This window comes from Cnephaeus nilssonii, assembly GCF_951640355.1.
Source record: "Cnephaeus nilssonii genome assembly, chromosome: X".
In the NCBI taxonomy this organism is placed as follows: Eukaryota; Metazoa; Chordata; class Mammalia; order Chiroptera; family Vespertilionidae; genus Cnephaeus; species Cnephaeus nilssonii.
In genome coordinates this window covers 9,855,676-9,872,215 of record NC_137071.1, presented here as the reverse complement: position 1 = coordinate 9,872,215, position 16,540 = coordinate 9,855,676, and the positions used below count along the sequence as shown (strand labels likewise).

Here is a 16,540-nt window from a genome sequence, read left to right as displayed (position 1 = left end):
TAAACTTTGCTTTCTTCAGATAAATAACACTACACAAATATTATAAAGCATGCCTACATCTACATACTTTTACTTGGGAATATCCCCATAACATATGATTAAGTGAACATTTTGTCTTCAAAATAGCATGTGATGTGATCTCACCCATACAAAATTTTTTTTTTATTCAAAATCCACATGAATATGTATATTCTCCATTAAGTAACAGCCACAGTGATAGTGGTATTTTTTACTGAATGAAAGAACTTTCAGGTATTTCTGCTTTTGTCATTATTTCTATCTGCTGGCAGTCGGACATCCCTCTCACAATATGGGACTACTGGCTCCTAACTGCCCACCTGCCTGCCTGCCTGATCGCCCCTAACCACTCTGCCTGCCAGCCTGATTGCCCCCAACTGCCCCCCCTGTTGGCCTACTCACTGCCTACTGCTCCCCTTGCCAGCATGCTTGCCCCAAACTGCCCCTCCTGCTGGCCTGATCACGCCCAACTTCCCCCCACTGCCAGCCTGCTCACCCTCAACTGCCCCCCCCGCCGGCCTGCTTGCCCCCAACTGGCCCCCCTGCTGGCCTGCTCGCCCCCTACTGACCCCACCTGCCGGCCTGCTTGGCCCCAACTGACACCCCCCTGCTGGCCTGCTCACCCCCAACTGCCCCCCTGCTGGCCTGCTCACCCCCAACTGGCCCCCCCTGCCAGCCTGCTTGCCCCCAAATTCCCCCACCGCCGGCCTGATCACCCCCAACTGCCCTCCCTCCTAGTCTGATCACCCCTAACCGCCTCTGCCTCGGTCCTGCCACTATGGCTTTGTCTGGGTGGTGGCCATGGAGCCGGCTGGGGTGACCAAGGAAGCCAAGCCTCCCGCCCGCTCCAGCTGGCTCCGTGGCTCAGGCCGGCCCCGCCATCTTTGTTGCAACCATTTGCATATTCCCTCCTTATTGGCTGTGGGTGCCACCATCTTTATCGTGAAGTGATGGTTAGTTTGCATATTACTCTTTTATTAGATAGGATGAGTCAACTGTAAGAAATATTCCGTGTCCATAAGGACAGGAAGATGGCTATCTCCTGCACAATCCTTAATTTGAACACTGACACAGTGTCATTACCAGGCCACCACAGCTTTGGGTGCACCCTCCAATCAGCAGTCACAGGCTTATATGTTGTACTCCATTTACAATGTCAAGTTGTAAAAACTATTCAATGTTTAATGTCTATTAAACATCTATACTGCACAAACTCATTCTCCAAGGATTCGTGAGTGAAAAAGACATTTAGCAAAATTCCCTTGTGCTGTTTATTTTAATCTCAGAATATGATTGCAAGGATAACTTCACTTATTTTTCCTGTTACAGCACTTCCCAGCACATTGCAGAATGATACTCTAGGGGGTTCTGGAAACATGAGTTCCAGGCTCCACTCTGCCCTTAAGTAACTGTGAGTACTTCTGAGCAAATGTGAGGGGAGATCCTGGGTAAAATCCCATCACAGGGCATGAACCAATTGATTCCTCCCATGTAATCATTTTTTTCCTTCCTACAGGAACATAAATTGCTAATGAATGGTGGTTTAATAAGTTAATATACTGTACCAATCAATCCTTGCTGTTAAATACCATAGTTCAAGGGGCACTCTATGCTTTTCTGTAGGATGCTTGCATATTTGCACAGAGGGAGAATGAACAATATAGGTAAACACCTGAATGAAAGTCATTTTTCTAGGTCCATGTATATTTCCCTAAGGTATTTAGGGCAGGTCCATGCAGTCTCCCTAAGTCTTGTTTGGATAGGACTGTGCCCAGGGCTTGCCATCCTTCAGTAGTGTTGGTCTACATTGTCCACCTAAAGGGTGGGGGTTGGGGGATGCTGGTTGATCCTAGTGGGTGGACAGAGAAGGAGTGAAAGGGAGTAGATTTCAACCTCCCTCACAGCACCTATCAACTTGGTCTTGTGATTTGTCGATGTACTGAGCTTTGGGCATTGGAGCAGTGTTTCTGGGTCACCAGTGCTTAGCCATGCTCACTGGTAATGGGCAACATGTTTGCCCAGCATTTGCATCAAGCATTATCTGGGTAAAATGTGTCTGATCTGCATGATATCATCAACAGCTGGTATTGCTGGGACCACAGATATACCTGTCCAGTATTCTCCTGGAGCAGCAATGCTGGGGTCTTAGAGCCTCCCGAGATGTAAGCAGATGTCACTGACCTTCTGTTAGTCTAAGGTGGGCATAGCAGATGCAGTGTGCCCCACACCCACATCCCTTGGCTCCTTTTACCATTTTTGTACCCACTTCCTTCTTGTGGGGGACCTTCATCCCCAAGAACCAACACCTGCATATTCCTGCTAGAGGCCTGCCTCTGGCTCTTGTGCGTGTGCACAGACAGAGCTGGAGGCACCCTCATGGGTAGCTCTTGACCAATGACTTACAGCCCAGGAGAAGCAACACTGTGCTCCTGATGGGGACAACTCTGAGGTGTGACCTCCACTGTCCCCAGAGCTCCCTCAGGACCAAGTCCAAGATACCCTCCATGGGCTTTGCTGGCTGCTGCACCCCTGCTTGGCTTCCTTCCCTTCCCAGGCCCCCTTCACTTCTACCTTAGTGGGTTTCCCTGCAATAAAGCTCAGGCCATTTCTAAGTCGGCTCTGGTGTTTACTTTCTGTCAGATTCCCACAGCTCTTCTGCCCAGTACAGGCTCTGTCAGTCAGGGACTTATATATAAAAACTAGAGGCCCAGTGCATGAAATTCGTGCATGGGTAGGGTCCCTAGCGGCTGCTGGCTGCCGGCCGGGGCCTCCCTTCACACCCGCCTTGGCCTGGCACCGCCCACTCACCTGCTCCACCATTTCGCCACAGTCCCACTCTCGTCAGGGCCCATTGGGGCTGGCAGTGCCTCCACTGCCACCCGCTGCCAGTGCCATGTCACCAATGCCTGCCATGTTCTGCGCCGCCCATGGTGGTCAGCACACGTGTCACTCTGGGTTGGTCAAACTCCCACCCGTGGGAACAATTTGCATATTAGCCTTTTAATATATAGGACTAGAGGCCCAATGCACAAAATTTGTGCAAGAGTAGACCTTCGCAGCCTTCGCCCTCACCCTCGCTGCCCCGGCCCTCGCAGCCCCAGCTTTGTCCAGAAAGTCGTCTGGATGGTCATTCTGCTGTTTGGCCATTCGGTTGATTTGCATATTACACTTTTATTATTATAGATGCCTTGAAGGCTCCTCTGGGTATGAAAGGAGGGGCATAAGACATGGTCAGGGAACAAGTAGGGATGTGTGCATTTTCCACTTCTATTTCACATGGAAGTTTTAGCCAGACCAATCAGGCAAGAAAAAGAAATAAAAGGCATCCAAACTGAAGTAATCACAGTTGACATGAACTTATATATAGAATGCCTAAAGATTTTACACACACGCACACAATTGCGCGTGCGCGCACACACACACAAATGATAAATGCATCCAGCAAAATTGCAAGATACAAAATCAGCAGGCAAAAATCAGTTTCATGTCTATACATTACCAACAAATAATCCAAAAAAAGGAAATGAACAAAAACAATTTCACTTGTGACAGCAACAAAAAGAATAAAATACTTAGAATTAACCAAGTTGGAGAAAGATTTGTACACTGAAAACTACAAAACACTGCTGAAAGAAATTAAAAACACACGCAAATAAATGGAAAAACATCATGTGTTCATAGATCAGAAGACTTATTATTATTAAAATGTCTATATTACCCAAAGCCATCTACAGATTCAATGCAATCCTTACCAAAATCTCAGTGATGGTTTTTGTAGAAATAGAATCCCCTTGGAGGGCTTGATAAAACATGCAAGGTTGGACCCCAGAGCTCCTGATTCAGCAGGAGGTTGGAGGCTGGGCCTGAAATTCACATCTTTAACCCGTTCCCAGGTGTGGTCTATGAACCTACATTTTCAAATACTCACCTGAGGATATGTTTTTTGATATATTTTTTGAGAGACACAGAGAGAGAGAGAAACATTGATGTGAGAGAAACATCAATAGGTTGCCTCCAATATGCGCCCTGACCAGGAATCACACTCACAACGTAAGTATGTGCCCTGACTGGGAATCAAGCCCACAACCTTTCAGTGCATGGGATGATGCTCCAACCAACTGATTCACCAGCCAGGGAAGAAACTGAATTTTAACCAGCTCTAGTGCTGGTTGTCTCCAAGCACATGATCAGAACCATGAATGGCTCATCATATCTCTCTTACTGAGAACGTTATTAGAGTTCCCGACTGCCTCTTTGAAAACATAGTCAGGTGCAAAGCTCAGTGGCAGCCAAATCCTAGCAAGCCACATGCATGAACACAGATGAAGGGGGGACCTTGAGTGTGAGCTGTTGCAGGGTGAAGAAATGAACTCAAGGTCATCTCATATAGGAAGAAGAAATATTAGAAAAAACAAACAAACAGCTGGGCAGAGCTTCAAGCCATGTGAGGTGGGGATGGAAGGTGGGGTAGACTGCAGTAACGGGCAGCCACCGGCCTGAGGTAGGGGGCGCGACACCAAAGAACCAGATGGATCCCACAGAACCAAGATTTCAGGTAAAGCTCACATTTAGATGGCACCTGCAAATGGGACTTCAGGTGCCAATGGCTCTAAGCTGTGGCGTGCTGGGTTTGAAAGGACCCTGGAGTTCACTTAGTTCTCCACAAGAGTCCTGAAAGCCCCAAGGGGTGGATGGGAGACACCCAGCCCCAGCATCAGGCTGTCCTGCCTTGCAGTCCCCTCTATGCTACGGGGCACACACAGCTATCCATGCAGCAATCTGTTTTGTTCTGTACATGTCTGCAAGTGGGTGAGGGATGGCTTTTGGGGGACGTAATATGTGCCACCCTTTCTGAAAAACCTGCTAGCTGTGTGTCTTGGGCTGGGTTCCCCAGAGGCAGGCAGGGATTCCTTCTGAGACGAGGATTCCTGTGAAAGTCATTTATTAGAAAGTGTTCCCAGCAAAGATAGGTGTGTGTGTGTGTGAAGGGGCTTAGACTGGGAAGGGAAGGGGGTCAAGTAAGTGTGTGACACCAAGGTCCTACAGAAGGTGGCTATGGCTCAATCCCACAGGGTAGCACCTGTAAAGGGAACTGCCACCCTACTCCTCAGTTGTTGGTCCAGGGTAGCCCCTGGAAGGTGTAAATTGGTGGTGCTTTTGTTTTTTTGTTCATGTCCGTAGGCAAGGTGGGCTCCAGGGGCTCAACGGTGTCTGCCCACAAGGGGACGCAGGTGCTGTCTGCTAGGAGCGTAAGCAGCTGGGATAGGTGTGCAGGTGGGGTTCTGACAGTCTGCTCAACTGTGTCATTTTGTACAGGTTTCCTAGCTTTTCCAGGCCTCGGGTAACCCTTCCGTGGCTTGGCACATTCTACTTCTACATTTTCTTTCAAGACTCTAAATTGCTAGAAGTTCCTTATTTATGCTGTGGCCAAATTTCTCTTTGTAACTTCTACCTACTACTCCTGGTCTGCCCTCTGTGGCCACAAAAATCACTGTCCACTTCTGAAAGTTTAAAATAGTGATCTTTTAACCCCCAGGGGTCCTTTTCTCTTAGCCTAAAATCTCCAGCCCCTTCACCTGCTCCCCATATGAGAAAGCATTTCCAGTCCCTATCCACCTCTGGCGGGCCTCTCTGGGCATTCCCTGATTTATTCAAGAGCCTCTTAAAATGTGGCATCCAGACAGAAAATTGGGGCTGCAACTGGAAATATTCTGATCTGAATATTCAATCAAATGCTGTTCGGAAAAATGTGTTGGTTACCAAGTCATCAGCTTCAGTGACCTGCTGTTAATAACACCCTCTTGTGGGGATATTTTTGTTAATGTGACCAGTCATGTGACATGGGGCAGAGGCCACTAACTTTTCCTATCGAAGTCTTTGACCTCTGATCTTTCAGGGCTAGTGGGCTTCCTCTTTTTTGGGGGAAATATTGACAGCACACCCATACCAAGTCATTACTGAGAATGGCGAATTCAGGATATAGCAGAAATTACTAACAATCCTCTGTCACACTTTTGAGTGCATCAGAACCACCAGGAGGGCTAGTTAAAGCAAATCACTGGGCTCTATGCTCAGTTTCTGATGAGGTAGGTTTGAAGTGGGACAAAGAACTTATAATTCCTAAGAGATTCCCAGATGATACTGCAAGGGACCACTGAGGACCACTGCTCTATTACATTTCCTGGATGCTTGGTGCTATGAGTGTTCAGAAGGTTTTAGCCGAAGGAGGTAGAAGAAGGAAAAAGACACCTGTTTTGTGTACCTGTGCCAAGAGCAGTCATGTATATATAATCTAATTTTAAGAGTGGTATGAATGTAGAGTCAGTATCCTCCTTGTAAAAATAATAAAATGACACACAGGATTTAAGTCACTTACTTAAAGTCACCTGAGGCAGATCTGAAATTGGAGCCCAGGTCTGTCTGACCCCAAAGCCTAGTCCTTCCTCACTCGCCACACTGCTCTTTAAGCCATCACCTGTGCCAGAATGTCAAAATCACTCATGATTAAAAACACACACACGCACACGCACACACACACACACACACACACTCGCCTTGAAACCCTTTTGCTTGAATTGCATGTCACAAACATACATTTCACATACATGCAAAAAAAGGTCTTGGAAGAGGGCAAAGATAACATGAAACTTGTTTTCTAATGCATATCTGTTATTGTTTGTAATCATATTTTTACAATTAACTTAGTTAATGAGTCAATTTCTAATAGCAGGCTCTCCATGGAGGTTACCAGAAGCCATGTGTTGAAAGGAAGCATAAAGGAGCCAATAATGATAGATGATAGAGTTAACCTGCCAAAAACTGTATCCTAAATATCAAACAGGCACATTTTAGAGTTTTATGGTTTTGAGAAAAGGTCCCCAATGCTATTATATACTAGAGGCCTGGTGCATGGATTCATGCACCAGTGGGGTCCCTCAGCCTGGCCTGAGGGTATCGGGCCGAAACTGGCTCTCCAATATCCCCTGAGGGGTCCTGGATTGTGAGAGGGCACAGGCCAGGCTGAGGGACCCTACTGGTGCACTATCGGGGCCTGGGAGGGACTGTGGGAGCGCTCCAGGGCATGTCTGGCCTGTCTCACCCAGTCCTGATCGGCCAGACCCCAGCAGCAAGCTAACCTACTGGCTGGAGCGGCTGCCCCCTGGTGGTCAGTGCATGTCATATTGACTGGTCGAATGGTTAGACACTTAGCATATTAGGCTTTTATTATATAGGATAGATTTTTTTCTTCCTTAAAAGTGCATTACCACATGGATGAACCCTGAAAACATTATGCTAAATCAAATAAGTCAGTCAAAAAAGACCATGTATTGTATGATTCCATTTGTATGAACTATCCATAATCTATAGAGAAAGAAAGTAGATTCATGGTTGCTTAGCAGTTGGGGGCTGTAATGACAGTTAAAGGGTATGAGGTCTCTTTTTGAGGTGATGATAATATCCCAAAATTATGCTCTGGTGATGGTTACACAACTCTTTAAATATGCTAAGAACCACTGAACTGTATATTTTAAATGGGTGAATTGCATGGTATGTGGATTATATCTCAATAAAGCTATTACCAAAACAAGTACATTTGCAACTAATATTATACATGGACATTTGTAGTTTTTGATTTGTTTCAATTCATACAATTATTTTAGAGGTGAGAACTATGGCATTTAGGTTTAGCTATGTAGGGCCAATTCAGGGAAAGTGGAATGCCAAGGCTAACTAGCGGTGCAACCTTGATGTGGGAAGGGAGCGGGTGCTTGGAGGACTTTGGTTCTAGGTTCTGTCACAGAAGGTGCAGATACATGGAAGGGATCATGGACAGAAAGTCACAGTCCCGACAAGCGGTGAGGGGTTCAGGGCAAATTGCAGGGTCCCAACAGACATACTGGAGTGTGTAGCTGGGCATTCAGTAGAAGCCCAGCCCTACAAACTGAGGCATGGAGGGGCGTTTGGGGCCCCTGGAGACTGATTGGGTGCCAAGAGCCACTGCGGGGGGGCTGGTTTAGGTAAAGGATTCCAGTTGCAGGGAAGCACCAGGTAGTAAAGGTGGCTGGATGAGGGGGTTTGGCCTTTTCAGAAGAATTGAATCCACCTAGACTCCCAAGTTAGGCCCCCCCCCAAAGTCACATCTGATTCCTAGGGATGTTAGTTCACAGCCTTACCAGGATGTGTCTTCAACCCCAGCTGTGTGAAGGGAAGAAAGAGAACCAGAGAGAAGGAAGTAAATGTCCCAATCAAGTTCCTCTTAATAACCCCTTATTCCTCTCACCCATGTTGCCATTCCCTATTTCTGTTCAATTCAACATTAGTCATGCCAAAGACCATGAGAGGGACTGGAGATACAAAGGCCAAGAAACAACCCCTGCCCTCAAGGGGTTGATAGTCTAAAGGGGGAGGGCAACTCATAAAGATCATTTTCAACATAATGATCAGATCCTGTGACATCTGCACATCACCATGTGTTCAGGTTGGACTGCATGGTCTGCTTCTAGAGGGCCCAACTTAAGACACACACCTACCACAACAACTAAAAAATCACACACTGAAATGTTATTTAACATACTTAATATTGCACAGAAATGAAAGAATTTATACTTTCCATAAACATTACTCAAATGACAAGAACATTCTTGGATGAATTGAAATTTTCTAAACAAGACCTTGTAAACACATCCAATAGGAGAATTTCTTCAGTTAACACAGTTCATCATATCTTCAATGGCAAAACATGTTAAGGTGGCATGTTGGGTCAGCAATGAACACAAAATTGGGATGTAAAATTGGACTGTTGGTGTCAAGAGTTTAAAGTCTTCCCCCAGCATTTTATTCTCAATGTGACATTTTGGATCGAACTGAATGCATGCTGATGGGCAGGTCTGCTCTGATTTGGGGCTAAAAATACGCTGTTTAAATAGCTGTATTTAAACTTTATCACTCTGAAATTTGGCTTAAATAAATTGTGCTGCACTATTTTTATCATACACGAGGTCACATAATGTAGTGGGGAGGGAGCAATAGATACTGGTCCAGACTTCGGAACTCAATATCCAAGTCACCCAGACAAACTGTACTCCCTCTGGGGCTCATTTGCCACATTTGTCTAAAAAGAAAAACAAGAAATTGTGGAGTAAAGGGAGAGGGTTTGGCTAAAGGATCTCAAATATTCTTTCTAGCAAAATTCTATTAGGTTGAGTAAAGGCCATTTAATTTCACCATCTAGATAGATCTGTGCACAGTGAATCATATTGGTATTTTATTTTTGAAATAAGACTTTTTGTACTTAAAAAGGAAAAATCAACCATAAACCCATCTTAGCTCTAACATTAGTAATTGGAGCACTTTTAGCCTCTGAAATTTTAAGCAAGCCCTTAACCTAAGCCCCTACCTGCATTTTATAATTTGGATATTTTTAAGTCACAAAGTAGTTCCATATTTGACAGGAAAGCAAAATACTTTTACTAATATTTTTATGCACTTCCAGAATTATTTCTAATTAGAGACCTTGTAAGTACTAATGCATACCAGGCAAACAATGATAAAATTTTATCCGTCCTTGTGTTTTTTTCCCCCCTATGAAATAGAACCCCAACTGTTAGAAATGCAAGTTAATACCCTCAAAAGGTTCACAGATGGCCAGAGGGGTTGCGTTACAAAATAGAAAAATTCAGTCTAGAAGAAATAAAAACACAGAGTAGCCTCCAAACCGGCCAAGAAAAGTTACAGTGATTATTTACTTATTTAAGAGCAGAATGAAGGAGATGGGAGAAATGTTTTCCTAATGTCTCAAGACTGGGGTGGTTTTAGTCATCATTTCTCTGCTGGGTGCATCCTATAAAAATAACTTCATGGAGGAGGGGGGGGGAGGCTAGGAAACTCCAGCCTCTACTGAGCTTAGCAACGTTATTGTCCATTATCTCGTCATGGCATTGAAGATGTCACAGGCAGTAATTAGATCAGAGCCTGGAAAATCTAGGAGAGAAACGGATTTATTTAGGAATAATTTTCTTAAAGCAAGTGGTCATTCAAAGGCAGAATACTCAAGTCAGCTACAATTTCCTTGTCCACTCTGTCAAGGGATGGGCCGGGCAGGGTCCAAGAACAGGAAGCGTGCAGGGAAGCGGGGGATGGGAGCAAATTCCCCAATGCAAAATGTGAGACCAGCGGGAAAAGCGTCGAGTAGGTCAGAACCTTGCAAGCGGAGTCCAGGTGAGGGTGTGTTACCTAGCGCCGCTAGCTGGGGGCCCAGATTCCCGCCAGTGGCTCCTCTGAGCACCTTGGGGCTCCAGGGTGTCAACGCGCAAAGTCGCCGCTTAATCCTCGCTCTCGCCGGCTTAAAGCACAAACTTGGGAGCCGGAGGCTTCCTTCCTGGGACACCGCGGGGTGGACACTCCTCCGGCCCGGCGGGCCGCCCCTCCCCATAGGGACCCTGGATGGCTCGAGCCTCTCCCGTGAGCGCTTCTCCTCAAACCCCAGCCGAGTTTCAGGGACCCCTGGAGACCAGCGGCTCTCTGAGTGGCGGGAGCCAGGTTCCCGGCCCGGGCCGCTTCCTCCCGTATCCCGACTCTCGGTTCGCGTCCAACAGCCCGGGCGCGGGGCGGGGCGCGCAGGGGAGGCCGAGGCCGCGCGCTATTCTTGTCGCTGTGAGCTACCGGCCTGTTATGAGCAGCACCCAATCACGCCTCCGACTGGCCGCGCTGACCCGCACCCCCCCTCCCTAATCCCCTAGGCTTTGATTTGATCCTCTGCGCGGAACAAGCTCCCCCCCCAACCCCCCCCCCCCCGCCCCATAGCCAGTTGTCCCCTGCCCTCGCGGATGTCCGCAGAACCGGTCCTCTTCATCCACCCTCGGGAGGTCAGAGCCCTCGTCTCGTACTCCCGGACGCCCCGAGGCGGGCGACATCAGCGCATCTGAGCCGTCGGAGATCCAGTATCTTCGGGAGCAGGTCCACTCGCAGCTCAGCCCTTCCAGGTGATGGTGCGCGGCCACTGCGGCCCCTGGCGCGCAGGTGTGGGCTCCCCAAACTGGGCCGGTGTGGGGGCTCTAGGCAATGCACTGGCAGCCTGGGAAGCCGCGGAAGCCAAACCCTGCACCTCCCGGCAACCTCCGTGCCCTCCACCACTAGGGGCTTCTGGAAGCCGATCCAGACCGAGTTGGCTCTGAGAGGGATACGGGGAGATCCAGGAATCTGGATGAAGGAGCCCCCGGCTTTTAAGCTGAGCAGGGAAACAATGGGGCCCTGAGGCTCGCCGGTGGGGCCACAGGATGCCCCAGCCCCCAGCCGGCCGCTCCCCACCCCGGGCATCATGAGTTACTTCCTGTCTTACTGCAAAGCTCACGGCGGCGCGCTGCTCACCGGCTACCAGGCCCTGCGCGCCGAGGGCTTCCTGTGCGACGTGACTTTGGAGGCCCAGGGCAGCGAGTTCCCGGTGCACCGGTCTCTCCTCGCGTGTTCCAGCGACTACTTCAGGGCCCTGTTCAAGAGCCACACCCTGGAGTCCCGGGCGCGCGTGATTCACCTGCACGTGCCCTCGGCCACGGGCCTGCAGCGCCTACTGGACTTCATCTACACGGCCTGGCTGCCGCTGTCCCTGGACACCGTGGAGGACACGCTGGAGGCCGCCAGCTACCTGCAGGTCACCGAGGCCCTGGGGCTGTGCGGCCGCTACTTGGAGCGCCTGCTGGCTCCGGAGAACTGCTGCTTCGCCGCCAACGTGGCGGCGCGTTTCGGCCTGGCGCACACGCTGGCCGCGGCCGAGCACTACATCGTGCGCCACCTGCGGCAGCTGCTGGCGCGGGGAGCGGGCCCCGTGGGTCTGCTGGAGCTCAACCCCGGCTCGCTGAGGGCCGTGCTGGGGGCCCCCGACCTGGCGCGGGTGCCGGAGGCCCGGCTGCTGGGCCTGGCGCTGGCCTGGCTGCAACAGGAGCCCGCGGCCGAGCGCCTGGCCCACTGCGCCGCGCTGCTGGAGCGCGTCCGCTTCGGCCTGGTCCCCGTGGACGTGCTGCGGCCCGTGTACTCGGGCTCCGGCCTCGTGCTGCCCGCTCGAGTCAAAGGCCTCATCATCCAGGCCCTCAACTACCACACGGCGCCCTCCCGCCAACCACTCTTGCAGGGCGAACAGACCAGCGTCCGGAGTCCGCAGACCCGCATCTTACTGGTCGGGGGGCGCAGGGCGCGGGAGGCGGTGACTGAAGAGGTCATGGTCCCCCAAGGGGCAGCCAGGGGTAGGGGCGCCGCAGTGGAGCCGGAGGAGGAGGAGGAAGAGGAAGAAGAGCAGGTGGAGGAGGCAGAGGCAGAGGACGAGGAGTGGGAGCTCACCCAGGACGTGGTGGCCTTCGATGTGTACAACCACAGCTGGCGCAGCCTCACGCAGCTCCCCGCGCCGCTCCTGGGGCACAGCGTGTGCGCCCTTGGGAACTTCCTGTTCGTCCTGGGCGGGGAGAGCCCTTCCGGCGGAGGTGCCTCCTCTCCCCAGGCCGATGGCCCGCGGGAGGTCACGGCCCTAGTGCACCGTTACGACCCGCGCTTCCACGCTTGGACGGTGGTGCCCGCTATGCGGGAAGCGCGGGCCCACTTCTGGTGCGGCGCCGTGGGCGAGGGGCTGCTGGCCGTCGGGGGCCTGGGCGCAGGCGGCGAGGCGCTGGCCTCGGTGGAGATGTACGACTTGCGCCGGGACCGCTGGACCGAGGCTGGGGCGCTGCCCCGGGCCCTGCACGGTCACGCGGGGGCCGTCGGGGACCGCGGCATCGTGTACATCTCCGGGGGCAAGGCAGGGAGGGGCGAGGGCGGCACGAGCAGTTTGAGGGATGTGTACTCCCTGGGTCCCGGGGACCGGGCCTGGAGCCCGAGGGCGCCTATGGGCACGGCCCGCTTTGGGCATCACATGGCTGCACTTCGGGGCGCGGTCTTTGCCTTTCTGGGGCACTACGAGCCCTTCTCGGAGATTGAGCGCTACGACCCAGGCACTGACCAGTGGACTCGGCTGCGGCCGCTGCCCTACGACCGCTTCTGCTACGGGCTGGCGGTGGTGGAGGAGACGGCGCTGCTGCTGGGCGGCGTCAAGTGGCGGGACTCGCGCCAGGTGCCTACCCGCAACGTGGTGGGCTATGACCTCGACCTGGACCGCTGGGAGGACATCGACTGCGCGCTGCCTTGGGCCTGGAGCGGCCTGCAGTGCGCGGTGCTGCAGCTTCCCGAGGGTGCTGACGAGGAGCGGGAGGGCGAGCCTGGAGAGGCTCCGGACTTAGTGTTGGGCTTAAGGGGTTAGTGCCGTCTCAGATCCAAGGAGGAGGAAGTTGTGTCTGAGCAGGTTTACTGAGCAAACGAGTGGGCTTTTCCTAAGGATGGGACTCTGGGCACGGAGTGGCTTCTGAAGGTTCAGGAGGCAAATGAGGGTTTGGCCAAAGAGGAACATTTCCCTTTAAGCTGAGAAGGGGCCACAGGCGAGGTCAAAATGAAGGACATGTGAATCAGCTTCAGTGAGCTAGTGATTTCTAGAAATTCTCATGATGCTGGGCCCGGGATGGGTTTTCAAAAAATAAAATATGACCCTATTTTTCTTCTCATAGTTAAGTGTTTTCCTAGGTGCTAACTAGTGATTACATTTGTGCCTAAGAAATTGCCAAAAAAGGGTACTATAAGAAGGTATACGCAAGACCCAGAAAATCATTAATTATAAAGGCTGTAATAAATAGTCCAAGAAAATGGCATTATCTGAATAAATAGTGAAGGGAAAGTGCCTTGGTTAAATAAGGAGAAATAGGATTTTATGGTCTAGAACCCTGGTTCTGCTCTAGTTTAATATAAACATGGAACTGACAGGGACAAATGATCTCTAAGAAAGCACCTTTTATTTATTTTTTTATAAAAACAACCTGGCTTGCTTTTTTTCTGTCTTTCATCCTTACTTACCCCTTGTCTGCTTTTGTGCTGAATGTAGGCAGTTCATTGCTTTTAAGTTTTATTTCAGCAACAGTTAGCCATAATAATCAGACTCCTTGGTTAAGTGGAACAGCTAACAAAAACAAAACTTTATTTTTTTCATCCTTTTTAAATGTTCATTCTGAAGACATGCTGTAGGTTATAATTTAAAAATACAACTTATTTTTGTGCGCCCCCCCTCCCCCTAATTTCCCCAAAGACTCACCGAGAAAGAAAGAGGAGTAGGTGAAATGTCCCAGTTTGCGTCAAGGAAATGGGGAACCAGCATGATTCTACAGGGGTTCAGAGAAGATGCTTGTATACTGAACAGATACTTCTGGCTTGTACCACCCGTGGAGTGGCAAAGTTAGAACTCATAACTGGGGAGCGGGGGCGGGGGGGGGGGAAAGGAGTTGGGGGAAAGGAGGGCTGGTGGCTTGTATGATTGCAAGACAAAGAAATGTGGGGAGGACTCTGAATAAAGTAGGTGCCTTATAAGGATTCATTAAGAGCTGAATTTATTTGACTTCAGTTTACAGTGCTGCCTCTCTCCTAGATTTGAAACTAATGCAATAAAATGTACAGATATATAGTGTTAAAAGGTCTCTTTCATGCTAGGCTAGCCACAAGTCTTTTAAAATTCATTAGTTTAATTTTACCATGTAAAACAACAGAGCTGACTTTACATAAGGAAAAGCTGCTTAGTAGCAACACAGCTAGTCTTTCCATCAACTGCTTGCTGTCTACAGGGCACAACCTGGCCACTGTATTCATGACACATCCATCAGGTACAGATATTTTTAAGCGAATGTACACATTTAGTCTAGTAAACATCAACAAGTCTAAATACCTGTAACAAGCACACTTCATTTTAGGACAAGAGGTTTTTTTGTTTTGTTTTGTTTTTTTACATATACAAAATCCCACAAATGTGTGTCAATATCCATGCAGTAAATAAATGTTTTTACAAATAGGTTTTTTAAATGATAAAAATATTACACTGGACCCAAAATTCCATACAAACATGAATACATGATTTCTCATCCATTTTGACTAAATATAGGATTACTGAAAATGTGCTGAAGAAAGGCCACTTTCCTGTACAGTTGTGCAAAGTCTGCAAAACGATAGTGATTCAATGGTGGTTTCAAAAGCAAAGAAAAAGATCCCCGCTGTGGAGTTTTTACTGTCTCCTCTACAGCAAAAAATATTCACTGGCATATATCTGAACTCCTAGAGATGAAAGTACATTCACTGAGCTGGACAGGCAACAGTATAAAGCTGATTAGAAGTAGAGTTTAGGATATAGAAAAGGAGGTTTCCTTCCTCCTCCCGAAAAAACAGCAAATTGGGACTTGTACGTTATGCAGCCAGACACTAAAAAGCAGCACAGTCAATGTCATGCTGGGATCACTTTTAAAAACGAGATGCTCATAAGTGGAAATATATGAAGAGGACGTTTTCATAGACTTCATCCACTTTATAGAACAATTCACGAAGCCAGGAAAAAGCTCTATAAATTGTTTCTCTCATATAATGCAATGTAAAAGAACTCTGAATGGCCATCATCCTCTTGCTCCTCAGGAGAGAGGTACATTTTTATTTTGCAACATTGTTTTCTACATTATAACACACATCAACCTGTAATTAAACATATTTTATTTCCCTGCCTGAAGTATAATTCCGTAAGTTTAATTAATGGGCTAGTGGGAAAATTGGAAACTAACTGGATAGTTGATTAATTTCGGTTTATACTTTGTAGTTTTTTTAAGAGTTGCAGTTTAAAAACACGAGTTTGGGCTGAAATTTTATATATATACCTGTTAGCTGCCTTTCTGGGTGAGTTAAGTGTGTTTTAAAAAATCCACTCTCAAATTCCTCTGTACACAATCAGCATATCATCACTACAAAAATAAAGGAAGATTTAAACCAAGAAAATAAAGCAGCTCTATCTTCAATTTTGGTCTTTGTTACAAAAACATCTTACAAAGCTTTGCCCTGATACACCGTTAAGTGTCCCCATAGATTTGGAATAGTATTCCCATTAACCAGCTTTCACAAGTTAATAGACTATTAAGACGAATATTAGATACCTGAACTTTTCTTATGTTGATGCTCTTCTATTTTGCTTAACTCTTTTAGGCGCATCTACATTTCACAAAAATAAAACTACAGCTTACTTTGTGCAATGTTTAAGAAAATCCTCAGAACATTTTAATAAATATAAAAAAGGTTTAAATTCTTTCCCACCCACAAGGATGTCTGCACCTGAAAAAATGTGGATTTACTTTTGAAGTCTTATTTATATAAAATTAACTTAAAGGGAGAAAAGATGACCTTAGATAGAAAACTGCCATTTTGTATTTTTCTACTTGAACACCACCTGTCTTCAGAATAGTCTGCAAAAGTTCATTTTAAATCATTGAAGACAGTTGTTTTTGCACATGGTAAACATAAGCTGAGCACTAATTGCATATAAAATATACAAATGCTCATTAAAGACAATGGTATTATGACCATATATGGTTTGTTTCATATAGTTTGGTAACACTGAAGTATAGCTTGTCAAGTGTCCCACACACTGACATAA

The 16,540-nt window shown here is 48.2% G+C and overlaps 1 protein-coding gene across 1 annotated transcript; it reads left to right on the top strand.

Moving 5' to 3' along the window:
* Positions 1 to 11,335: 11,335 nt before the first annotated feature.
* KLHL34 (kelch like family member 34) lies at positions 11,336 to 13,297 on the top strand (the record flags this gene model as incomplete). The annotated part of the gene is made up of 1 exon (XM_079766011.1): positions 11,336 to 13,297. The coding sequence occupies one exon, from the start codon at positions 11,336 to 11,338 to the stop codon at positions 13,295 to 13,297; it is 1,962 nt and encodes a 653-aa protein (XP_079622137.1).
* Positions 13,298 to 16,540: the final 3,243 nt, after the last annotated feature.